This window comes from Strongylocentrotus purpuratus, unplaced genomic scaffold, assembly GCF_000002235.5.
Source record: "Strongylocentrotus purpuratus isolate Spur 01 unplaced genomic scaffold, Spur_5.0 spur5_scaffold_10, whole genome shotgun sequence".
In the NCBI taxonomy this organism is placed as follows: Eukaryota; Metazoa; Echinodermata; class Echinoidea; order Camarodonta; family Strongylocentrotidae; genus Strongylocentrotus; species Strongylocentrotus purpuratus.
This window is the reverse complement of record NW_022145595.1, coordinates 10,429,308-10,456,685: the sequence shown is the minus strand read 5'-3', so window position 1 is coordinate 10,456,685 and position 27,378 is coordinate 10,429,308. Positions and strand designations below refer to the sequence as shown.

Below are 27,378 nucleotides of genomic sequence, written 5' to 3'. Positions count from 1 at the left end.
TTCACTCACAGTTTTTTGTTTAAACTTAGTAACTTGGGAACACTATTGGATACCAAGTATTGCCATTACTCCATCTTCCATCCATTCCTTTAAAGGACAATGGATTTCATATTTTTACAATGATTTTAGTTTCCATATTAAAAAAAAATTATATTAGTCATGAGATTCTTTTGCTTTCTCTCACTGCAAATATGTATTAGGATTGGATTTTCTTCCCTGCAAGTCAATCATCAATCTACAATAATGAATAATTTCAAAATTATTCATTATTCATTATTTGAGACATTTAGACAACTAGGCAAAACCTGCCCTTGAACTACAACACTGTCCAGACCAACAAGACTGCTACCCCTACTCGACTCTACCCCCAAACCATCCCGATCTGGAGCTCCCTTTCATTGACGTCGGATAAAAACATCCCCCCCCCCCCCAATAGCAAATCCTTCAAGTCACTCTTGTCAAAAGCCCAGTTCTACAGGTGAATGTAACAGCTCAGTGCTAAGTTAATGTATAAATCTGAATAACTGTTATAACTTGAAAATGCTTTATGTATTGTTATTACAAATGACCATGGTGAGAATAGTCTTATACATGTAGTGAGAATAGTCTTATACATGTCGTTATAACAGGTCAATGAGATTGTCTCCGTTGTCACGCTCGGGGTATGCACTGGATCCATTTACACCTCTCTGCTTGGGTACAGCACTGTTATACTTGATGAACGTCGTGGTATCCTGGGGACAAACAGAAAATATAAAAACTTGTCATTATAACAAACAAAATAATAATAATTAAACTTATATGATAACATTTGTCATCTGGAGAAAAAAAGAGCGGGTAAGAACTTAGCTGAAGAGTTGTAAAAAAAAATTGCCATTTTCGACCAAAAAATAATGATTTTGAACCTTTCAATGTTATGTTTTGCCAATTTAAGGCTATTAAACCTTATTTTCCTTTAGAAAATTCCTATTTCTTAGCATGTGATGGGGTTATGCAACAAAAATGGATGCAGTCTGCGCAGAAATTCTTTCCCTTTCTACTCATGTATCTGGGGCGGTGTTTCACAAAGACCAAGATTGACTTTAAAGCCCCACTGTCCTACTTGTAGCTACTTGCGCCCTCTATATAACAAACAATGCCTAATCGGTGACCATTGATCCCCCATGATCCTCTTTTTCTTATGTTAACTGAGAGCTGAGTGGATGAGATAACCACCGGTCAAGTGACATTGCAGGGCAGTCTAATCCCTCCTGTAAACTAGTACAGATAAGCTTTAAAGGTCCCCTCTAAGGCTCTAACCCAACTAACTTAGCCTTTTAAAACATGAATACACCTGTACTTATTAACATTCCAGCCTAACATTTTTCAGAAAATCTCTACATTGACCCAAAAATGATAATAACCATCCATTTTTCACAGATCTCATGCTTGCTAAGCTACACCCCTCAAAAAAAGGTAAATAAGGTCACGTGGCTTGATGACGCATTTGACATCATTGCAGGAATGTCCTTGTATTTGTCCTACAACTAAGGATCCTACAATCTCATTGTCGTTTATAATTAGGAATGACGAAATGGCCAGAAACATTCTGGGATTATCAAGTGCATATTATTTTTTCGGATTAATGTGTCTTTTTTTTCAATTAATATCATACTTTGCCTGTTTAAAGACATTTTATTGCCTAAATCACCCTCCTTTTCACCAAGAATTGGCAAGCAGACGATTTTTGCTTAAACTCATACCACAGTGCGCGTTCTTATCAGCCTGGCGTCAGTTTCCTTTAGAACACAAACTATCAAATGAGTGGGCAAAGAGTCTACAGTGTTTATTTGTATCATTAACTACCTGTATGTGGAAAATAAATAAACTTAAACTTGATTGGGGAGAGTAGAAGCTACATGAAATGAGAAGAGTTTGATGTAGACTACAATACTTACAGACATCGTAAGTTTTCCCAATCCTGTAGTCCCAGTTAGTATGTGTACGGTGATATCAAAGAAAAACACACCAAAGAAAAAGTGCTTGTTAGAATGACACCAGAAAAGAAGTTAGTATGCACTGATCACATAATAAGCCAGTTCGTAGATACAATCTGGGGGGTGTTTCACAAAGATCCTAAGTTGAACTTATCTCTAAGTTGGACTTAACAATTATGGAAAGCCGTTAGCATCATTGAAAATATGTTCTAAACATTATTTTGAAAGGAATAAAATGTTGATTCAAATCATTCATATTTTCTATCATCTGGGGAGATTTCATTTTCTTGATGTGGAATTTATGAAGAGTCTAAATACTTGAATTTTGCTTTTGAATGTATTTCATTATAAGGCTAAAAATGACTCTCCATAATATTTAAGTCCAACTTAGAGTTAAGTTTGACCTAGAATCTTTGTGAAACACCCCCCAGCCCATGTAGATAAAGGTCATTTGTACCAAAATTGTAAAATCCACCAATACGAATACTGGATCCGTGCTCATAAAAGTTATGTAATCAAAATTCATTTATGCACTGAGGGTACAATCTATTGAACACAGGTGGAAGTATTCTTCTCAAGAGGGCAAATAAAAAGGTATTCATGGAGCACATCCATGACTTTGGCAGTGATTTGTCTAAAATGCAAAAAGTGGGACTACTGTGTAAAAATGTCGTGGATATTACGGGTCATATGTACTATATGGTAACTACGAACTGGTCTATTAGAGTATAAACTTCGATTGAAATGTAACACAAAAAAACACAAATCCACATACATAACCAACAAAACCATTAATGATTAACAAATCAAATATATGAAGTGCATTTGTAGAATTGCAACACTACTGAACTTGATACAAAAAGTCATACCACTGTACAAGAAACAATCAAATGGATTACTAATATATATGACGATCGAATCACATTATTTTGGTGAATTTCAAGATTTAATAACATTATTCCAGAAGCACAGCATAGAGTAAGAGTAACAATATGTCTTAACTGTGGATGCAATAGTAAAAACATTCTATTATTCAGCTTTCAAACCCCTGTGGAATTAAGTGTTTTTCTGAACATGAATAAAATAACACCTATGTACTTCAAGCTAAAAGTGCGACCTGTTTCTGTCTAAAAGAATATTTTGAACAATGCACATTTCAATTTAACACCCCCAAGGTCATCCAATTAAGCAAATAAGGGCCTCCATGATTGTGCGCTACTTGGATTTTTGGTCAGGTTTTTTGGTCAATTTCTCAACTTTTTACTCACACTGTGGACCCATCATATAAAACAAATAATATATGTTTTTAACTTTATTAGTGCATTAGTGCATTAGTGCATTAGTGATATGTACTGCACTTGGTTAAGTCACAATGAGACAAACTATGAACTCAACAAGTCTTTTTCATTATCCTACTGTGACTTAAAGGTAAAGACCAGTATTGGAAATGCCCCAATTTCAAAAAATGAAATGGAAGCTCTCATTACCAATCATGTGAAAGAATATGTTTTGACTAATACATGATGATAAAAAATTGGCCGGGAAACCGCCTACTAATTCATATATTTGGTAAATTTGTTTCTCTCATGGACTGTGAGAGATATGGGGTAGTCCCATATACATCTTTCTGTGTATAGTGCTTGTAACTTTATGAAGAATGGGCCAAATTTCTTATCATTTTGATGATTCCAGAACTTTGCAGATGCTAGATGATCAACCTTTTCTGATCGATTCCACAACGTTTCTTTCACAATGCAATCGCATGACCATAACTGGTCTTTACCTTTAACCTGTGTGCAGTGCATATTACTAATGCACTCACAAACATATATTATAATAATCGATGGACAATAATTGTCAACTGTCCCAATCCACAAACATCGAGTTCATGCAATGAATTAGATCTGTCCAAGTTAATGGTGACATCATTTGTTTGGAGCCAAAATGGCATTAACTCTGTGTTAAACAGTATGAGTTAACAGCCTTCAGTCTCCAAACAGACAATAGAGCGCTTTCGCAAACACGACGGAAGCAAAGACCTCTGGAGAATTACAGGGATACAGCTCTTCCGTCATGTTTAGGGAATAAATGCTATAATGGCCGCGTACGGACGTGAAAATCAACAGGACTGAGAAAATTCTGGTTCGCACATGCACAGATTGTGTTTCGCTCGCATTACCGTCGTCTTTGCCTTCCGTCGTCTTTGCGAAAGCGCGCTAATATTAAGTATTCACAACAAAAAGACGTGTTAGAGTCATGCAATGTACATGCAGTGTGAGCTTGAGTTTACCTGGCATCTGAGTCCATAGCGAATGAATGGTTAGCATGATGGTCCATGAATGTTACGATGAAATTTAGAAAATTGGGATGTTATCTCTTAATTTCCTATTCTTTTCATTGTAAAATATCTCTTCAAATGTTTCCTTCAAGAAAAGTATATTAAATGAAATTTCTGCTAGAATATCGCAAATGATGTTTGGCAATCAAGGGCATCTATTTGGACTGTTATACCCAATAAGTTCACTGTTCTGCTCGAGGAATTCCTATTTTTCATCATCATGTACTGCGATGTAACACCATGATAAGAACTAATTTTAGCCTTAACACCAGATATTCAAAGTGACAGATAAATTCTTTAATAAGTACCCGGTATTCAAAACATTCAATATCTTGAAAATACAGATATTACATTGAGAGAAATGGTTAGGTGTTGAACATCTCCTCTCAAACATGCATCAAAAATTGATACTTAGGAAACTTGAAAAAATTATCAACACTATAACATTTATAACAGGCAGTGTTCTCCCGAGACTTTAGAAAGAAAAATTCCCAAATACCAGTGAATAAATTTGACAAAAGATTTTACCTGAAATTTGGTTTTAAATTAGTGAAAACTAGTTACATATACACATTGGTAAATGTGAATACTTGATGAATGGCATAACTTGATGAAATGGCATTTAAAGGGTAAATTGATGATGCAAAGCTTTATTTTTCTGAAAGTGAAATCAAAGAAAAAAGGCAGTATCCTTACCATGTCTTGGTTGTTCCCTTTGGACCCAATCTTGGTTATAGTTCCTCTGTTGTGTCTCACTTGCCGTGTTCTGGTACACTCTGGCTGCGTCTCTCCCGTTCTGTTGGGTGATAGCATTGTTATTACGGTTCCCTGTTGTGTGGATGTGGTGTCCAGCGTAGCCCGACGAGGGTTTCGTCGATCCCAGGTAGGGGGTGGGAGTCTGCGATCGGTAACGGGAGCTGCTGACCTCTGCCGGACGTGACGTGGACGTGAAACCAAGGGGCGTGGAGCTCCGCCCCACCGTAGCGTAACCCGATGTATAGCCAACCTGTGATTGATTCCAGTCTTTGTGCACAGGAGGAGCAGAGGTTTGGTGTCCTGATGGTTCCAAGGAGGATCCCTGAGGTACACCGTGTCCTTGTGGCACCCGTCCCTGTCCATTAGAAGGGTCATGCTGGATCCGACTGTGTCCATGTCCCATCGGAGCGCCTGATGTCATACTGGTAGCTGATCCATACTGCATGGTCTGATTGCCACTCGTTCTATTACGCTGCAGGGAAGGTGATGATGGGACGCTCTGATACTGCCGAGGTTGATAGCCGCTCCTTGACGAATCAGTCTGTTCGGTAGAACTCTTCTGTCCATACAGTCTGCTGGTGTCCTGTACCGATGATAGGTCTTCCACTCGCTTCTTCAAGAGCGCTATCTGCTGCATTGAGTCCTGCTCTTGTCGCTGCATTTCTTCCCTGCTATCCATCCTCACAATTGGTTTGTCTCTGTTTCAATCACACACAAAAAAAATCATAACAAGGAATGGTACTTCAAAAAGCTCCTGTTTAAAGAAAATATATAAACACTTTGCAGATTAGTATAGTTTTCTGAACGGTCATTTCTACTTTCTCTCTCTCTCTCTCTAAGTGCCATATCATTTTACTTTGGCGATCATGCTGTTCCACAACCCTCCGCTCCTAACCTTCTGTATTAGTACCACTCCCAGTTTTTTCACTCCTCTCTCTTCCAACAATTTCTGCAGACTGTCCATCCAAAGTATCCAAGATTCTGTAGGCCTTCTTTACGTGTAATGTGACCCATGAACTCCAACTGCCTAATCATCATCTCACGTATCATTTTATCGCACCCAATACTGTTACTTGGAGCTAGTTCTGTGACTAACTTTTCATAAACCCCAGTGACTAGTCTTTCATTCTACCTTGAATAGTCTGGCTTTGGAGGTGCAGGTGGAGTGAGCTTGTTGTGGATGTTTCTGTCCCCTTCTGATCTTCTAAGTAAGGTCAATCGGCGATGCAACCCTCGTGATTTCAGCACGGTCGTATTGTACTTGGTCTGCAGGAATAGCTTGGTCTGGTCTTTCAAGCCATCTTGGCGCAACGCAATCTTTAACGTCGCTACAGGTATAAAGAGAAAGGGTATTGAAATAGTAATAGTAATAAAATTTGATATGTTTATAATGATAATAATAATAATAGAAACCAATACGTTCTCATATACGATGCACATTCTTCTATAAAGACCATTGAATATGGCGTGCCTCAAGGTTCTATTTTAGGTCCGTTACTTTTTATTGTATATATTAATGATTTTAACATGTCTTCAACAACCCTGTCTTTTCTTTTGTTTGCTGACGATTCTAGCATTTTCTTTTCTCACAACCTAATTTTCATACCCTTTACAAAAGTGAGCAGTGCTCACCCAAGTATGAATTTTTTTCGGACTTTTTGGTGTGATATGAAAGTTGAGTTTATGAGCTTTCCATACATATAAAACTTTCCCCCCAGAATCAAATATTTTTTATTCGGCAGCCATTTTGAAAGTGTATAGTTTTTTGGGGGACGCACGGTATAGCCCATATATCCTTCATGCAAGGTGCTTAAGACTCTGCTAGGCTACCAATTCAGTGCTCACAGCATTCAAGGAATTCTTTTCCTCCAGTACCCATTTAACACCTGGGTGGAGAGTGGCAAATGTAGATTAATGTCTTGCCAAAGGACATTAGTGGGACTCGACCTGCAAACTATGTCACCCACAGTCCTACAAATCCACCAAACTTTTCACATTTTATCATGAAGAGAAAAAATATTACGTTTAACTTTGTGCCCATTCTTATTATGTTCATCATTATTTTATTCTGCAATAAAGAAAATACATATGATATCAGAAAAATGACAAATGAAAAAATAAAGATAAAAGATAATACATGTACTACCACTGGAACATCAAGGACTGAGTTAACCTAATAATTGTGGTATGTTTTGTTACAATAATAACTGCTGTTTGTTACCTGGAATTTTACAAGGAAACTGGTAATAACATCCTTTCATCCTTTAATTTGCACGAAATCATGCTTGCTTTACACATCTTTTTGAGGAAAATGTACAGTGGTACGTTATATGCCACCGTACTGGTGCTGTGATACCCAGTGAATACAGCTTGAATAGGGTTCAAGGTTTACTCTCACTTTGTAAAACTTAAATTGCAAAGTGCATGCAATTTTGGGTACTGCTGATATTTATTCATCTCTCAGACAATTATAGTGTATCGGAGATACAAATTTCATTATTACAGGTTTCTGAAAGCTTTTTCAAATATTTCAAGATCTATTCTTCTCATTTTAAAATTCAAAATTCTCACTCAATTTTCAATCATATTCATAGTGAATAGGTAATGCATCATATACACTATTATTGCAGTTTTCCTAGTTATCTGTTTGACAGAAACCATGAAGTTTTATAATAAATTATATTAGTTTCACTACATCATAATGATACTTCATAACAGAATGGGTAATGAAGGGGGGTGGACTTACAAGCTGCTGCTGTGCAGAGACCAAGTGCTAATGCCAAATCCCCTTCCTCTTCAGCCTTCTTGGATGAGAGTAACTGTTCTTCAACACCCTGCATGAATTCAATGACTACATCCTCAGATCCTTGAGTTCTGCGGTCTGATTTGTCGGCTGCAGCAGGTGTGAACTGCTGACCAAGTTGTCTTGTAGGCGTTTGAGGTCTTTGGGCATCGCCTCTGTAACTTGTCTGATGGTGCATGGGTGACGGTTGATTCTTATCAAAACCCTGGTGCACGTGTCCATACTTAGAGATATCTTTATCATGGGAATTACTGGACGCTGAAGCCGTTACACTTGGTGGTGGAACATCGGAAGCATGTCCATCCAGAGAATAGACACTTCCGGAGCTTGCGCTTGACCTGTCTCGACTCCTGTAACCGGAGTCCCTGCTCGCGATGGAATCAATGTCTAAACCCTTGCTGACGTGCACCTCAGGTGTTTGTCTCATAGTGAGTCCTTCATGGTGGGATGTCCCTTGTGAGCTGTTCTCGGTGCTAGACGACTGATGGTACGTCGTGTCTCTTTGTGGAGCAGAACTGTACCCTATTCCACCACTGCTACTCATCAAGCTCTGCTTATTACTACTTGGTCTGAACTGATTAGCCTGTTTCTTTCCTGGTAGGGTCAGGAACTTATTCTGTATGTTGTACTTTGCCCTGGCTTGCTTATCTTCAGGATTTTGAGTAACCGATGATGATCTCATTAGTGGTATGTGACGTCCATCACGCTGTTGATTCTGCGTTGGAGTTGGTTCACAATTACGGATTGCCGTATCTAGTATACCTCCTGCAGATACAGGCTGGTCTAACGAGGGGGAACGCTTCATTGACCTTGATCCTGCAGGAGGGTTTGTCCTCGAAAACTGTTTCCCAGGTATATCATCATGAGGATTCATCTGCCGCTGCAGGTCTGGCACACTTGAATACTTGGGAAACTGTCCACCATTGGAACTTGTATAGCTTGCATTTGAATTCAGTCCTCTAGAGTGATTTGCATCGGATTTCAAATCAGGGTTACTACTATGGGAATCTTGATATCTGTCAAGAGGTTTGATAGTCAATGAACTTGCTCTTTGGACAGAGGAAGTTCTCTGGACGGGATCTCCGGTATATTGTCCACTAGAACCATTACTCCAAGATCCTTGTCTGACCACATTAGTCTTTGGGGGTTGTTGATTTGGAGCTAGAACATTAGTTGGGTTCATAGTGGCATCTTGAGGTCCCTGTCTTACACTGAATTCCTGTAGAGGTTTGATGTTCAGTTGCCTGTTTTTCTGTGCTACAGGGTCACGTTCAACTTCGGTTGCAAAGTTACCATAAGGCTCAAAGGTGAGGCTATGTTGAGGCATGTGTTGAGGAGACTGTGCTTCTTTATGCCCGGTGATCATTCCTGTCTTGGCATTGTACATTGCTCCTCCCTGAGAGCCGGTATCTGTCCTTTGTGAGGCTGAATCATTTGTACTCACAACAGAAGAGGAAACTTGTCTAACCGATTGCCTACTGATCTTAGACTGTGCTGAAGATGGTCTTCGACTCTGCTGTGGTGACATCGGCTGGATCCTCTGACCGTACGATAAATCCTTAGCAGATGAAGGTCTCTCGGTCTGGTTCCCTCCATTCTGGACTCTAGGCATTGTCTTGGAACCAGTTCCTCTGTCCGCAGCTTCATCGTGTCCTTGTAGAGCAAACTGAGAGATGGCATAGCTTCCTTCACCAGGCTTCTTCATAGGCACATAGTTCAGGGCATCATGCCCTATCTCGACAATGGAATTTGGAATCCAACTAGCCCTGGTTGCATTTGCGACAGACCCGTCATTACCGATCGTCCAATCGGCTTCGTTTCTCCTGCTGTCCCTGGAGGATTCACCCTTTGGAGGCGTCCTGATCTCCGACGTTGCCTGGAACTCAGGGACTGTCCCCACTGGCTGATAGACCAAGGTATTCTGGGAATCGTTGGAGCTTGCACTCTGTCCACTCATGGTGCTACTGTTACTGTTACCATGGTAATGATGGATTGGGATGGGTTCTTCTGGCTCGGTGAGGACCTTGAGTAACAGTGATTCCTCAGGTTTGTTTGGGTGGACAAGTGGTCCTCCTGAAATGATGGATAATGGAAACATTTTTAGGCCAATGATTTCACAGTGTGTTTCACCCATTGCTTAAAGTTGCTCATGCTTGGGTACATAGAGGGCAGCACACTGAGCCAACAAGTATTACGCTCCCGTGCGTACTGGTGTACCTTTATGCGTATGTCTGTACGGGAGCGTAATACCCGTTGGCTCAGTGTTATGTAGTGATCGCCAAGTTGCCTACTTTACGAACGACTGTATACCAACGCATAAATATTTCTAACATCGCATGCTGAGTTTACAGACCACTTGGAACTTACGACCAAATCAATTTTTTAAATTACAACATGCGAATTGAAAAAAGCTAAACAATAAATTAATGTCTAAAGAAGAGTGTACTAATATTACTGAATTATGAAAGCTTCACAGGAGAACTGTGTTCATTTCAAAATTAAAATTATGAAACATTAAAGAACAAAGTACCAGCATGGATATTCAAAACTATAATATGAAAAGCCTATTAAAGTACAGGTTTCAATGACAATCACTATTCAAGATAAACAGGATATGTGGTCATTATAGACAGGTGGTCACAAAAGCAGGTTTTACTGTATTTTATACTTGACAAATATCAATGGCACTAAAAAAGAGCGTTGATTTTCCTTATGTCCTTCATGATTTTCTCTCCTTTGGAAAACAATAATGAGCAAAATGTTTCACAAGATTATAGTAATAGGAAACTGACCATTTTCCTTGTCATCTTTGTCGTATCCTTTGAGCATAGTTATGCGCTTGGGGGCTGTGACCGTTGACACTGCTTTACCATCAGGGTATGCGTACAGAAGTAACAGAGGCTGAAAATGACCTCTCCGACATCTATCCACAACATCAGACCAGTTATGACCAACCTATTCAAAGAAAAGATAAACATCAAATTACCAATGTCCAATCATGTGATGAGAAGGGAAGGTGATGAACCTGAGAAAAGAGCGTGGGATCTGAAAGACATAGTGGATGGCATAAGAGGGAAAGGAAGACACTAGATTTCAGGGAAAGATATGTTGAGGAAAGAAAGCAGTAAGGTTGGTCTAAATAAGGAGGATGCTAAAGACAAGAAGTGGAGGGAGGGAGGGAATGTCATCATGGCGCGAAAGTCAGTGATTGGGTAGGCTCTATTGTGGCTTGACTAAATTTTACCAACTATTAAAGCCGGACTGCACTACTTGTAGCTACTTGCGCCCTCTATATATCAAACAATGCCTAAGTGGTAACCGTTGGTCCCACAAGATCCCCTTTTCATTATGTTTGTTGAGAGCTGATTTGATGAGATAAACACTTGTCAGTGAACAAGCAAGGTAGTCTAATCCGTCCTGGTAAAACTAGTTCAGACAGGCTTTAAATAAAAGATGTCCTTAGTGAGTAAACTGGCTACGAACTTTATTTTGATCACATATACTCAGTCTGTTGTTTGAAACTATTAACAGAAATACTTACCCAGGAGTTTGCAGCATATCTATTATATGGCGCCCCTCCAACAGAGTTAGAGCATGTATAGAGCTTGACACATTTTCATGCCTATTGATTTAGAATATGTCATACACTGTGAGATAAATATATATATGCAGTATCTGTGATTTCAACCTTGAAACGTCTGCTATTAACAAAATGCCAGATGCTATTTTCCCAGCCATATATCTACAGGCAATCCAAATTTTGCAATATCGAAATGTGCAAAGTGGGACCTCTTCATGATTTTGAAGATCTGTGGATATTCGGGGTCATTTGGGGCATGTTGCTAACCGTCAACTGGGGCCTGTTTCATCAAACTTTTTATCTATAACAAATACTAAATTTCTATGACAAATTTGCTCTCAGCCAATCAGATGCCACGATTTCAGTAGCTTATAACAGTAGCTTGTAACTTGTTATTGATATCAAGTTTTATGTAACAGGGCCCTGGTCTATTGCCTCCTGATTGTCAAGCCTCTAATCAGGGCGGTGAATAGCCGTTTGGTTTACAACCTGGGGGGTGTTTCACAAAACTTGTCATAAGTGACATATGACAGTTGTTGTTATAAGCTACTGAAATCCTTGCTTCTGATTGGTTATCAGCAGATTTGTCACTGATATCTGTCATTTGTCATTGAAAAAAGGCTTTGTGAAACGGGTCCCAGATCGTCTACTACCCAATTATTCTATTCCCATTTGGTCTACACTACCCAACCTGTCTACTATCCACATGATTTAATAATCATTTAGTCTACTTATCTTTTGGTCTAATGGCCAATTTAATTAGGCTAATAGTCATTTAGTCTAATAATCAGTTAGTCTAATCCCCAGTTTGTCTAATGCCCATTTCGTCTACCATCCATAAGTTCTAATAATCATTTCGTCTACCGGGTACTTATCTTTTGGCTAATTGGGCTAAAAGTCATTTAGTCTTAATATTCTAACTCCCAGTGTGTCTAATGCCCATTTTCGTCTACCATCCATAAGTTCTAATTTAATCATTTTATGATTATTATTATTTATGATAAAATGTTTATTAAACCATGGATAGTAGGCGAACTGGTTGTAGACCGAACGGCAATAAACCACCAGGGCTACATGGGTGTAATATCGTCTGTTTGGAGCTAGAAGGACATTAATACATATCATTTTACACAGAGATAAACTCCCTTCTGGCTCCAAATAGATGGCATTACTGATTCCAGGGGAGTGTTTCACAAAGACTAAGATCAACTTAAGTTGGACTTAACTATGGCAAGCCATTCATGCCACTGTTTGCTCTCACCATTATGAGCTTTAGATACATTTTTCTTCCTTAAATAATTAATTATCAAAAAATATAAATTTTGTAGATATGTGACTATGATTTGTACATCTCTTGAGACACCAATGCCAGTAAACGGTGAGAGCAAACAGTGGCATGAATGGCCTGCCATAGTTATATCCAACTTAAAGTTGAACTTAGTCTTTATGAAACACCCTCCAGGGGGGTGTTTCACACAACTTGTCATCAGTGACAACTGACAGTTGTTGTTATGAGCTACTGAAATGCTTGCTTCTGATTGGTTATCAGCAGATTTTTATTAGATTTTTGTCATTTGTCATTGAAAAATGGCTTTGTGAAACGGGTCCCAGGTTACTTACCTGTTTGACAACAGCATCATCGAAGTAGACCCAGTATCTTAGGTTGGTATTATAGAAGAACGTGGTGTAATGCCTGCCGTAGTAGGTCACAAGACCGACCAGGAAAAGGCTGTTAGCCTTAGCCCTATCATCCACAGTGTCATCAAAGAGCTGCATGGGAATAAGAATGGGAATATTGACTATACACTGTTTTGTATACAAAAATTTCAAGGCTCCGACTCGCAGGCCCAGGTTTAAAATCAGCTCACTGATCTCACATTCTTATTCATATTGTCCAGAAACCTTGCGAGTCTTCTCATTCTATAATATATCCCAAGTTTGCCACTCAATATTCAAAGGTCCATCTTTGTTTTTATCTTCTTATATCAAATTGAAATCCAACTACCACATACATCTGTAAATTTGGATGTACACCCCCTCTTTCTTCTTTTTCCTTCTCTCCTATTCACCATTATTTTTTTCCACCATGTTTGTATTATTATGTATCCATTGAGGTTAGTCATGCTATCAAGCTTTACTTTGTCAACCCTCCTGTTTGATGTTTTCGATTAGTTACAGCCAGCCTCACTTTATTCTACATATATTCTTTTGTCATGTGCAAAATTTGCGATGTTTTGTTTGTTATATATTTGTAAAACTGCGAAAGAAAAAGAAAAATCAAACAGAAATAAATCAATCAATCAAATCAAATCAATAATGAAGAGGAAAGTCACTGTTCATCTGTCCATGTTCTATTTTTTGATCAACAGATTACAAAAAAGGAAGTCTACAAAAATATGATGGGGATTGAAGAGTAGATGTAAGATGGTCTTTAGGTCATCTACCTTGTTTTTCTACACAAGAAGAAGAAACAGAAGAAAAAGAAAAAGAACAAGAAGAAGAAAAAGATGTAGAAGGTGAAGAAGAAGAAGAAGAAGAAGAAGGTGAAGAAGAAGAAGAAAGAGAAGTGATATAAAGTGTATGGGTAACAGGTTTACCTCTCTGAGTTGAATAGTTGTACCCAGATTACAGATGACATCTGTTATATGATCAATATCAGGCTTGTCAGAATCCCAGATCAGTCCAATACTCACTGTAGCAAGAAAACAGGGGAAATAGAGTTATTATAATCATCATCGTCGTCGTTGTCATCATCATCATCATCATCATCATCATCATCTTCTTCATCATCATCATCATCATCATCATCATCATCATCACCATCATCATCATCATCACCATCATCACCACCATCATCATCATCATCATCATCATCATCATCATCATCATCACCATCATCATCATCATCATCATCATCATCATCATCATCATCACCACCACCACCACCACCACCACCACAACCACCATCATCATCATCATCATCATCATCATCATCTTCTTCTTCTTCATCATCATCACCACCATCATCATCATTATTCTTCTTATTATTCTTCTTATTATTATTATTAAGTGTTTGGTGTCATCTGTGCCTGGGGGCGAAAGTGAACTGAATCATTGTAACCCTTGCGTCTCTCTTCTTGGTATAACTGATGGGAGTGTGCAGGTGGACCACTTCACCAGGATTTCCCCCTACTCTTATTGCCAGTGTAACTAGTAAGCGCTATACTTAATCTAATGATTATTATTATCAATAACTTTAGAATCATGTTATCAAAGACAACACTAAAATAATTCAATCATAAAAAAAATAATCAGGCTGTACTCACCGACATTGGGACAATCCACCTTATCATAATTATTATTAAGCGCTATACCACTTTAAAATCTTTATTATCAATAACTTTAGAAAAATATTTAATCAACATTGGGACAATTAATGAGTATTCTCCTGATTCTCGTGATGTGGATCTACGTAATTAACTTTATAATTATAATTATCAATAAATTTAGAATCATGTTATCAAAGATGATTTTGTAATCATCTGATCAGAAAAGAATTCAGGCTGTACTCACCGACATCAGGACAGTTCATGAGTATTCTCCTGATATGGATGTTCTTACCACATGAACTCTGTCAAAATAAGATGAAGACAATTCTTATTCAAATGGAACATTTCTCTGTAAATATTGTCCATTGTAAATATCAAATTAAACATCGTAAAAAAGCTCAAATGTCAAATAACTATGTATATTTTGATGAGACTAACCTACATTAGCATTATGCTAGTTTGTTAGTCCTTTTTACAAAAAATGTCTACGTACACTGTTATATCTATATCTGTTTGTGAAATGAATTTCGGTAATAAAAGATAAAATTAAATCAAATCAAATCAATAAACACGATGGGAACAGAACAATATTATAAGTTACTAAAAAGATGTATCTGTAATACATCTTTGTATATCCTGTTTTGATTGGTAAACCGAGCACTTCAGGAAACATACCAGTTTTGAGATCATGGTACTTACAGATTTAAACTGAAAATATCTTAAAGATAAACTTTAGTACTGGTAATGCGATTGCGTTGTGAAAGAAAAGGTGTGGAAAGGATCAGAAACAGTTGATCATGTAGCATGTAAGTATTGGTGTGCACTGCAAGGTTCTAGAGTCATCAAAATCATAATAAATTTGACCGAGTCTTGGTAAAGTAACAAGCACTCACATAGAAAGCTATATATGGGACAACACAGTGGTGTCGGGGCTAGTACTACCTTGATTTCCTTGTCTTTCTATGCTCATTACTCAGCCAGTATACATTTTCTTCCAAAATTGTTTGGCACAAGTCATTTATTTGTAATCTTGAACATTCAGTGTAAGTTTCGTTTGATTCTGTGAGAATTTTTTTTTTTTTTTTTACCAGTACTGGAGTTTATATTTTTAATTAGCCCTAAAGGGCAATCCAACCTTTGTAATGAGTTATTTTAACGAAAGCTGGAAAATCAGAGAAACAGACCAATAACAAGAAAGTTGTGAATGCTTGAAATATGAGATCCCTACATCTATACGAATCTCAAATTGGCAATTTGGTTAGTGGATTGTGACATAGTCACAAATAACTCTCCCATTTATTATGCACAAAAATATCACTAATTTCGGTTTTGCTCCCAAGTGCCATCACCCTTGGGGCACTTCTCAAAATATATTATGGAGAGTATATTATTACAGACCGTCTAACAAAAAAAGACCACCCCAAGTCATACATATTAAAGAAAAAACATTACCAATTTAAGCCAATTTGCAGTGCCCATACTTATAGTGATTCCAACTTTCACAAATTCCTAATTTTCTCATTTTTTGTCAGATTTTGTTTAAAGCGCGTCTGTACTAGTGGACAGGAGGGATTAGACCACCTAGCGAGGTAACTGACAGGTGGCTATCTCATCAACTCAGCTCTCAATTAATATAAGAAAAAGAGGATAATGGGGGACCAACAGGCACCGATTAGGCATTGTTTTCTATATAGAGGGAGCAAGTAGCTACAAGTAGTACAGTGGGCCTTTAAAAACTTTCACAAGTCAGATTCTCTGATTTTCCAGCTTTTTTTAAAGGTTTGGTTGTTTTTAGGTTTGGATTTCTTGTGAACTACTTACAGGACATTTCCTGACATCACCGATAGCACCAGCTTTCCTCAGCAGAACTCCAAAATGATCTGTGTTCGGCCAGACTCTTTCCTTCCTCATCCTGCTAGCTTCAGTACTGTAACAAACAAAGAGAAAGTTATTAATCTTTCCTATTCACCAGTTCTCCCATTCATCTCTTTGCATGTATACCTCCTTTCCAGTGCAATGTGATTCTCTCTCTCTCTGTTGAGAAACGGGCCCCAGGCTGTTACTACATCATGTATATGAAAAGTTGCTCTGATCTCCCCTCTCTCTCTTCCTCCATCAAGTCTATATCTCCCTCTCTCTACGTACCCCCCCCCCCTTATCTGTCTTTCCATTTCACGGTCCTCTCTTCTCTCTCTCTCTCTCTACTGCCTCCTTTGTTTTTTTGGAGCCTTATTTGTCTAGTAATGTTTAAATGATCTATGCTTTTTTAATTATGATGTCAAGAAGTCCATTATTTGTTTTGACAATGGAAGCTGATTTTCTGATGTTTTTGAAATATGGGTCAATAAATAATCTGAATCTGAATTTTGTCTGTCTACAATGACCTGAACCTTTTTGTTTTCTGCATTGTGAAATGATGATAATGATGACGATGATGATGATGATAATGATGATGATGATGATGATGATCATCATGATAATGATGACGACGAGGACGACGACGACGACGATGATGATGGTGATGGTGATGATGTCAATAATGAAGATGATGATCATGATAATGATAATAATGATGATGATGGTGTTGTAAGCGCTCAAAAGTATACACTGTACATGTTTTATACCATAGTTTGTCTCAAAACAGGAGATATTTATCTAGACAGAAAGACATGGAAAGAAAGAGATGGAGAGAGAAACAGAAAGAGAAAGAGAAGGAGAAAGAGAAAGAGAGAAAAGGAGAGAGAAAAGGAGAGAGAGAGAGAAGTTGAGAATGACATACACAGATAGATGAGAGAAGGAGAGAAAGAGGGTGTGTCATCACTTACCACAGTGTTGTGCTGGACACATAATGGACCATCTGGGTGAAGGGGAAAGGTTCTGATGTAGCACCACATTTGCAAATACTCTGTAATAAAGAGAAATATGATGTTGTTAACATGTAAAGCCTATCTGCACTAGTTTGGCCAGGAGGGATTAGACCTCCCTGTGTGGTCACTGGCAGGTGGTTATCTCATCAAATCAGCTCTCAATTAACATTTAAAAAAGGGGACCATGGGGGATCAACAGGTACCACATAGGCATTGTTGGCTATATAGAGAGCGCAAGTAGCTGCAAGCAATGCAGTAATGTTTAATGCTTTAATGCATTTTGATAAGAATGTAACCCATCGAAGTCAATATCTTACAACTGATAGAATTTTCTGTTCACAGACAGACAGAATATTGCTTTATTTCAAGCTTTACATGAAGATGTGTGTAATGAGAATAACATATTACAGTTAAATGTTTTCTCTCTCATTCTTTTCATTTTCACACTCCTTTTGTTTTTAATATGGTTTTTACTTCAATCTCTGAGTTAATGAGTGGATTAAATAGTTAAAGTAATACCTATTTTTTGTTAACATCTTTTACAATAGAATGTCATGTTATATATTATTTATTGAGGCTCTACACAAATACAATACCTGTCTATTAAGGTCACCCACAGGAAACTGATAGGCTGGCTACTGCACACAGATGGCCTTTCTAGGCAGGTTCTACAAAACATGCTTCGTCTAATACAGGAGGGCAATCTAGGCGACCACTACAGCCAGGTGGCATTTATGAGGTGGCCACTAAGACAGCTTTGAATGTATGTGCCAAAGGAAATGGCAATATGTATACTCACATGTTCAATAAGTGTCATAGCAAACTTGCGATGAGGGATGCAATGTTTTGCATCACATAGGTCCTCCTTGATATTATGAGCTAGATGGAAGTGGATCCGCACCAGAATGTTTTCCTTGAATAGAAAACAGAACAATAAAGACGTTTTTTACATACATGAATTATTTGAAGGATTTTTAAAGTGTGTTCTGATGTGAGCTATAGGGAAGAAAATTATAGTAAAATAGTAGTGTTGAAAAGAATAACTAATACATACTGTGACTTCATATGCCTAGACACTCTGAATTCTTGTTAAGATATGAACAGTAAACCTGGGTGTTTTTTCTCAAATGTGTAAACTGATGTAAGTCCAACAAAGAACCTCTGCATATTTGCTGAGTTCTGTGTGTTTAGATACTGAAAAGTAAAAAGTATAAAGACATCCTTACATAAACATTTTTAAAATGCTATTTACCGTGGGATACCTGAATGGGGTTTAAGATATTGATACAAAAAGTATTTTAGGATTTTTTTTAAAACTTGATATCATCACTGTGAAAAGAGAGGTACAGTATCTGTCAAGAAACTCCCCATCCAAGAAAAGAGACAAATTTTACCCCCTCCCCTCCCCCCAGTCATTATACTTACAAAGCATTATACAGAACATTATGCTTTCCAATATAAAACCATTCTGCAGCATAATCAATACATCTTAGTAAGAATATCTGGAATTGTAGCATATGCACCAACCCCTGCCCCACCCTTGCCCTGCCCCCATCCCAGCCATTAAACCACGAAGCACTCAGCAACATAGTTAATATGTCCTAATTGGAAGCTTAGCTGATGCCCATCCCCCCCCCCCCTCCTAACTCTACTCCCACCCCTGCCCCATCCTAGCCACTATACTTACAAAGCATTCTGCTGCATCATCCATGCATCCTAGCTGAAAGCGTAGCTGATCTTTGAAAGCAGTAGCAAGAGCCTTTCTCAGAGCATCAGCCGGTAATGCAGTCTCCTCACTGTGCTGTAGCTGGATGAATAACGCCTAAAGAAAAAAAAATAACCCACTCATTACTGAACTCTCTCACTGCCATAGGCTTAAAGGGGAAGTCCACCCTGAAATTAAGTTAGTTTTAATAGGAGTAGAAAAATGAGAGAAACAAGTCAGTGAAAGTTTGAGCAAATTCCAATTAAAAATAAGGAAGTTAGGATTTTTTAAGTTGTGATCAATCAAACACAAATTGGCAACTCTATGACGTATCATGCGAGCTCAACTTCCATTTGCTCAGTACTAAAAAAAATCTAAAATTTTCATTTTCCCTCAAGAAAAATTTAAACCATACATGCACCCTAAATATAATAATTGCAAATATGTTTCTATACTCCCCCTGCAAGGAACAAATATATATTCCGTCATCAGTAACGAAGAAAACATGATTTTATGGAATATTATGCACAAAGCAAATGAAGGAGAGCTCGTATAATAAGTCACAGAGTTGCCAATTTGTATTTGATTGATCACAACTTCAATAATTCATAACTTTCTTATTTTCATTCAGAATTTGCTCAAACTTTCACTCACCTGATTTTCTTATTATTCTGCCTCTATCGAAACAAACTTATTTTGGGGGTGGACTTTCCCTTTAATACAGGGACCACCCGGTTCCAGTAGGCTATGGGTTAAAGCCTGTCTGTACTAATTTGGCCAGGAGGGATTAGACCACCCAGCGTGGTCACTGACAGGTGACTATCTAATCAACTCAGCTCTCAATTAACATAAGAAAAGAGGATCATGGATGACCAACGGGCACAGCTTAGGCATTGTTTTCTACATATGTATATAGAGGGAGCAAGTAGCTACAAGTAGTACAGTGGGGCTTTAAACAGTTTGACTAGATACATTTCTATTGCAATACACTGATTCATGTATGAAGGCTGACTAAAGCATCAGTGCCTAAACTTCATTCACTTATATCCATTTCTGTATTATAATCATTTTGTATAATCACATATTCAAGTGGAATATAATTGATGTCAAATGGAATCGAATAAAGATCATGGAAAATAAAAGTGCCATCTTAGAACGGCATATCCACATTCTTTTCAAAACTTTTTGAAACAGCTATCCTACTGAAATGGTTCAGGGGCAAAGTTATGATCGAAAAAGCAACATGGCATTTCTTCTCCTACATGGCTACATGTAATGCGATTGAAAAATCAAATTTTAAAAAATGAAAATTTCTATATACAGTACAGTCAAACCTATCTATATAGCGACCGCCCAAGGAAAAGACAAAAAGTGGTCTTTGTAGACAGGTGGTCTTTGTAGACAGGTGATCTTTGTGGACAAATTCCTAATAGTGCATGTTTCAATGAGAAACCATTTTGAAGGGAGAAAAAAAATGTGCTTGTTGTAGACAGGTAGTCTTTGTAGACAGGTGGTCACTAAAGCAGGTTTGACTGTTTGTATAACAAAGTAAAATGTCGTATTTCATTGGTTTCCTCAAATCAGTGAAAGTAAGTTGGAAATACAATAAAGCCTACATTTTTATATTATGGAGGCTACTTTTGTATACTTGACGACATTAAACACCATCATCATACCCATGTACATGTAGAGTTTTCATGACTTGTGTAAAATGTACGGAAACTGAAAACTCCTGCGTTCTCATTGTAGTACATATACTGTACATGTTTCTGGAGACAACTTGGACTGTTTTTTTTTCTCCCAATGAAAAGAAAACAAATCGATGTTTATCTATGTAGCACAGAATGCTGTGGTACAGTATGTATTAGTCTGCATGAATGCTTTCAAAAGTATCATTGTAGTTTCAGAACAGGATTCCATATCAAAATTAAAAATGATCTATTCAAACAATCATACAGACAAGTAATGAAGGCATATACAGTATCATCTGTTTGGAGCCAGAAGGGTGTTAAATCAAATACTTTGACACTTTGTTTATGCCCTTTTGGCTCTGAACAGACAATGACATAGAGAATACGAAACTCTACTGAGATAACATTATGATATCAGGGGAGTGTTTCACAAAGACTAAAATCAACTTTAAGTTGGACTTAACTATGACAGGCTGTTCATGCCACTATTTTCTCATCATTTACTGGCATTGGTTTCTCAAGAGACGTACCAATCATTGACACAAATCTACAGAATTTCATTTTTTGATAGTTCATTATTGAATGAAAAAATATTATCTAAAGATCATAATTGAGAGACCAATGGAGAGAGCAACCAGCGGCCTGCCATAGTTAAGTCCAACTTAAAGTTGATCTTAATCTTTGTGAAACACCCCCAAGGAAGAGAAGGAAATTATTACAGGTGCATGACTGAGAGTATGTACATGCCTTTTTAATTTTGTCTCACCTTACAAATATCATAAAACAGTGAAACCTGTTTAAGCAAAAACCTGTATGTGAAGACCACCTGCATAAGATCACATTTCCTGTTTCCTTGAGTAGTGTTTCTCATTGAAGCATACATACAATTGACCTGTACATAAAGACCACTTGCCTATAAAGATGGGAGAATCCACAAACTACAAGCACTGCTTTTTAGTGGACCCCCCTAAAAGTTAACAAAATGTGGAATGCCTGTCACAAAAAGGGTATAATACTGTACTCATACAAACTACGGTATTCAATATTCAAGTTACATCATGAAGTAAATATAATGGATGAATTAAGTGGAATCTCAAGAAAAGAAACCTGAAAATTAGGAGAATGATTAGTTTACCTTTAATGCACAGAAGATACACGATGTGCCCATACAGGCATGGCCATGCATCTCACGGAAACTCCTCCGGAATACATCCAGATGCCATAATACCTAGAATATAGCAAGAAAAAAACGACACTTTAATATTTTTCATTACATATAATAGAAATATTTTCAAGCAATACACTTATTCAGACAAAATATATATGTTACACTGCATCCATCATTTTATAATAAAAGAACATTTCATAATGCTACGGTCACAAAGTTCGTACGAACGATAATTTTGTACGAATCCCCGTTTTTCCATTGTCTTACCGAATTTCCATTGTCTGAAAATCGTTCATACGGCGTTCGTAGCAGTTCGTAATGGCATTTGTGACCGAGGCTTTACTTAAAAGGAATACACATTTCTTTTTAAAGTCAAACAGACAAAATAGAGTTTCTTCATTACAAACAAAAAATGAAGAAAATGTGGAAAAGTCAATGATACTATAAGTACTTTTGATGTACATGTACATGTATATGTACCTGTACACAGGTAAAATGCGAGTTAAGAATGCCTACATTTTTGACAAATTATACATTTGTTTAACATGTTCAATATTTTGTTTGGTGAGGATTTAGGACCAGATAGATATATGTACCCAAATTATTGTGTTTCTCTCATCTATCTTACAAAACGCTTATTCAACCCATATACATGTAAGGTACATGTACTAGCAGTTCAGTATCTCATTTTAGTGACATTTTATCATAAATTTTGACCCAGAATTGTAGGAATGGTACATTGTACATGAGCAGAATGAGCAAAAATTAAAACAACAAAATTTGGGTCAATTTTCATTGCAGTATGTTTATTGTGTCGTTCATAAAAAAGAATGATTTAATTGTTTGTATGTACATGTAATCATTGCAGTCGTTAAATTGGCACTGGGGTGTGAAATATAACAATCACTATTTTGTGTACAAATTGGCAATTTCTTGTTGTCATAATCAGTCATTTTCATCCGCAGCGGTTCATCTTATATATATTCATATTTATTTTGTCAACGATATAGTGGGAAATAAAATTTCAAAAATAGATTTATAAGTAGTTAGCCCTTCAAAATATCGTGAACTGTTCTTGAACCATTACATCCACGACCTTTACAATCAAACAGCAGAATCCCATGTACATGTACATGTACATCTACTACATGTACATCTACTACATGTGCATTTTGAAATTACCTGTGTAAATGTAGGCCTGCTTAAATGTAATCTAGAAAATAGCCAAATGTATGCGAGAGATTGGTTCATTTTGTTCCAATCAAGCGGCTTAAATTGTGATTTCGTGGTATAACCATTTGGTGTTTATCAATTTAGTGATTAAACTAATCGGTTCTCGAACTATCAAATCTACAACCTTTACAATCAAATAGTGTGTATCCCATTTAGATGCATTTTGAAATTACCAGTGTAAATGTCGGCCTGCTTATATTTAATCTAGAAAATAGTCAAAAGCATATAAGATGGGTTCATTTTGTTCCAATCAAGCAGCATAAATTGTGATTTCGTGGTATAACCATTTGGAGTATATCAAGCAATTTAGTGATTAAAACTACTCAGACAAAAGTAATGCCTTCTCCCAGGAGTGCCATTTACATGGATTACAGATATACCTAATGGCTCATAGCAAAGAGGATTCCCTCTTAATATGTTCATACACAATTGAATGCTTTGGTGTGTTGATGAGATGGAAAAAGAGTCCACGCTCTTATATCTCTTTTAATTTTGATTTTTCTTCCATGTGTTCTGGCCATTATGCATTGTCACTTTGGTGCTGTTAAAGCTTAATATGGCATCTTACAAAAATGAATTCAAATAATGATTTTGAAATGAAATGTAGAACAGATCTACATTGAAGATAAAGTCAATGGTCATGCATGCAAATTTACATATACATACGTACAGCAAGGGACAAATGTATTTTTACAATTAAATTGTAGATTATTAATAATAATTTTTTTTTTTTAATTGATACAGGCCTACTGAACATATACAGCTAACAACTGAATTATTCATATCCTTACCAATTTTGTAATTTTCAAGTACCGGTACTATGTGAAAGATTGCTTTATTCTGCTTTATGTTTCTTAAGAATACGAATTAGAAAGCATACGGTACATCTAAATTTATCGACAAAGACCCAAGTTCAACTATAGTCCACGTTTCGTTCTTGAGTTACGAAAAACACAAAAAACATCAAATTTACAAGGGTTATGAATGATCTAGTTGTTACACATCTAGATGTACACTATGCATGGTAGTCTGTACTCCACTCTACAGATACATGTACATGTACATGTATTACATCATAAGTTAAAAATAACGTCATTACAGAATACAGATAGATGTAGATCATAGACATGTATCACTTCATTGGAATGCTACATGTAGGAGAGCTTTCTCTTCGGCCCTCTCTTTGTCTATTCAAATCAAACAAACCACAAAAATAGTACACCGTACTACTCCATTGATTGAATGAATAAATATTGGTTAGCGTGCCACAAACACAATGAATCAGCTGATCGTGCGTAATCCTCTGCATCATTACATACAGTGTATGATGTATTGGCAACATGAGGCCATAATCACGTTCAAGCTCTAGCTTAAGATGTCAGTCTCCTGCATTTGTCAATTTTGAAATGATGTGATGTCAACTATGTTTTTTTTTAAAGGTATAATTATGTAATCATTTATATGATGATACGATCATACAGTATACATTTTTTGACTCTTTTTATGTACCTACATGTTGTTTGTATTATATTACTTTTTGTTATGTTGAAAAATGCAGAAACAAAATCAAGCAAACAAACAAACAACGACCTCTTCCCTTTCTGACCTCATTTTCAACCCATAGCAGTTCAGAGTTTTCTCATATAAATGAATAATTTTTTCTCTCCTAAATCTGGCAATTAATGATTATTCTTATTTTCCACTACTTCATAGTTTGAAATAATGAGAAGTGTAAAATTCAACCAATGTGAATGAATTCAATGAAAACTAAAAATTGTAAAATTGCCAATGTGTCCACAAAAATGGTGAGTACAAATTGTACACGGCATTGCCAATTTAACAAATTTTAATGATTAGTCACAATTAAATCGCTCTATAATTATTTGTGAATGACACAGCGTACTGCACTGGAAATAGACTCAAACTTTTCTATGATTGTTGCTTTTTCTGCTCATGTATAATGTGTAATTCCTAGCAATCCTGATCTAAAGATTACAAGTATGCAAAAAATGTCCTAAAGGAGGCACTGTATACTGCTATGGGTTAATTATCCATGCAGTCAAAACAAAAAGAATGAAAGTACAAAAATGAGAGGTCAATATACAGCAATAACATTTTTGGCACACCTGCAATCTATAAAAATTAATGGACCATTAATTATTCACCGGTAATTGATTTTGTCATGCTTAATTCATCTAGATTTTTGAAAGCATGTAATGCATATACCATCTCCATGCATATACCGGTACTTTTCATTTATATACTTGAGGAACCAATATGGTGTACTGTATAACGGGCATAACAAAAAGGTTGACTCTTTTTTAATTGATTGACTAAAAACATAAAGCTATATGCCACTAATATCAAGCTAAACTATACACAATAAAGACCTTTTTTTTTTAGTACCGGTACATGTTATTTCCTAGTAATTTTCTTATAATAATAGTTCCCACATAATGATACATGTATGCATTTGAAATTACAATGTACATTTGCACCTTATTACAAATAAAGGCCATAACAATCTGGGTATCAGTAATTATGATGGATGATATTTTGAGAAGCATTATTTACTACATTCTTCAACAAAAAACGAGCAAAGTCTAAGTTCATATTCATCTATGCACTACATTGTAGTTACAACTTTCACTTAATATAATTTAAATAATAATAATAACAACATTTATAATACGCACAAATCCACCCCAAGGGATGCTCAAGGTGCCTTAATTATAACTCGGCTTTAGCTGTGCTGCCATTACGGTGCTCTAGCATTTCAAGGAATTAACTCCTGCCAGGTACCATTTACAATATGACTAAAATACAAGAGTGGTTTTTTAAACACCTGCATGTAGTACACTTGACTGGTATATTGAGATGGTAATATTTACCTGTACAGCACTGTTCAGAAAGCAGTTATTATCTCCAGGAGCGTTCAGAAGTCCCTTTGAGAAGATGACCGACGTTGTATTTCCAGGTTTGAAAATGTTTCTCGAAGACTGCGAACGAGGTCTGACTCGATTAAAGTTTTCCTTCACCCAAGCGGCCATGATGATAGACAATGAAAATCTCTAGCAAAGTTGTTTTTTCAAAATCTCAAGAATTTGACGAAGGCATAATCAAAATAATCTCTCCTATTGTTTACTTTGATAACTTCTGAGTCATTCTAGAAATATGTTGCATGAGTATGTACATGTAGCTGTAGTTCTCTGTGTTGCCTTTCTACGTGTAAATGCAGCGATGTTGGTTGCAAAGAAGAAATATTCATAAAATTCACAGGAGAACGTTGATTTTATCCATGGCAAAGCGTGATGTTCACTGTTCCAAAAATGAGCAGTGATGGTGATCTGAAGAGTTTAGTTGTCAAATTCACCGGATTCTACTCTTGACTTGAAGCATGTTTGCAGCGATCCTCTTCAATGGTGTGTGTCAAATTCCTTGAGAGAGTGGAGCCCCTTCTTCATCCATTATTCATGAGACTTTCTGTATCAAGCTATCGTCCAGGTTTATTTTCAGTACAATGCTCCTCTGTTAGAATGCAATTTAATCACACAAAGAGTTCTGATGTAACAAGACTATCAGTTGGTTGTTGGTTCTCTTTGGTTTTAGAAAGCAAGATTAGTTGTAGCAGTTGCTCCCTCTATATCGCTTTACTATTAATCCAACATCATTATTGGTGTATTTTCAATCTAATCAACCAAACACAGTTCAGGGAAAATCACAAAGGTAACCCATTTTCCAATGAAACCACACAATTACAACTCCAAAATTATCCCTCTATTATTTCCATCGCTTCTACCAAGGATTATTCTTTGACCTCCTTCCAGAAAAAACATGCAGCGGTTTGCCTCTGGACCTTTATGCGGAGCTGGAGAAGCAGCCGACTTGTTTTGATAAGATTCTTGATTTGATATTGTGTTTTGTGGACTGTG

At 36.9% G+C, this 27,378-nt stretch overlaps 1 protein-coding gene across 3 annotated transcripts; it reads right to left on the bottom strand.

The window, feature by feature from the left end:
* On the bottom strand, positions 1 to 27,078 carry LOC115918098. 3 transcript variants are annotated; one of them, XM_030979461.1, is made up of 15 exons: positions 26,338 to 27,078; positions 22,181 to 22,273; positions 19,337 to 19,471; positions 18,449 to 18,562; positions 17,608 to 17,687; positions 16,604 to 16,709; positions 15,027 to 15,084; positions 14,051 to 14,145; positions 13,074 to 13,223; positions 10,666 to 10,828; positions 7,817 to 9,946; positions 6,203 to 6,398; positions 5,011 to 5,768; positions 4,267 to 4,273; positions 1 to 734 (listed from the first exon to the last, which is right to left on the bottom strand). In XM_030979461.1, exons 1-15 carry the CDS (start codon positions 26,494 to 26,496, stop codon positions 680 to 682), a joined length of 4,299 nt encoding a protein of 1,432 aa, XP_030835321.1. In that variant the 5' UTR covers positions 26,497 to 27,078; the 3' UTR covers positions 1 to 679. The 3 variants fall into 3 exon arrangements, with proteins under 3 accessions (XP_030835321.1, XP_030835320.1, XP_030835322.1); XM_030979460.1 differs by lacking the exon at positions 4,267 to 4,273 and adding an exon at positions 1,938 to 1,960; XM_030979462.1 differs by lacking the exon at positions 4,267 to 4,273.
* Positions 27,079 to 27,378: the final 300 nt, after the last annotated feature.

Bases quoted from the DNA above. Each gene is read 5' to 3' on its own strand.
- LOC115918098 (XM_030979460.1), bottom strand. From the start codon at position 26,496: ATGGCCGCTTGGGTGAAGGAAAACTTTAATCGAGTCAGACCTCGTTCG. The intron at 16,710-17,607 runs GTAAGTGATGAC...TGTTTGTTACAG, and splicing joins GTGTCCAGCACAACACTGTG to TACTGAAGCTAGCAGGATGA. The intron at 735-1,937 runs GTAAGTATTGTA...GTTTGTCCCCAG, and splicing joins TGGGAAAACTTACGATGTCT to GATACCACGACGTTCATCAA.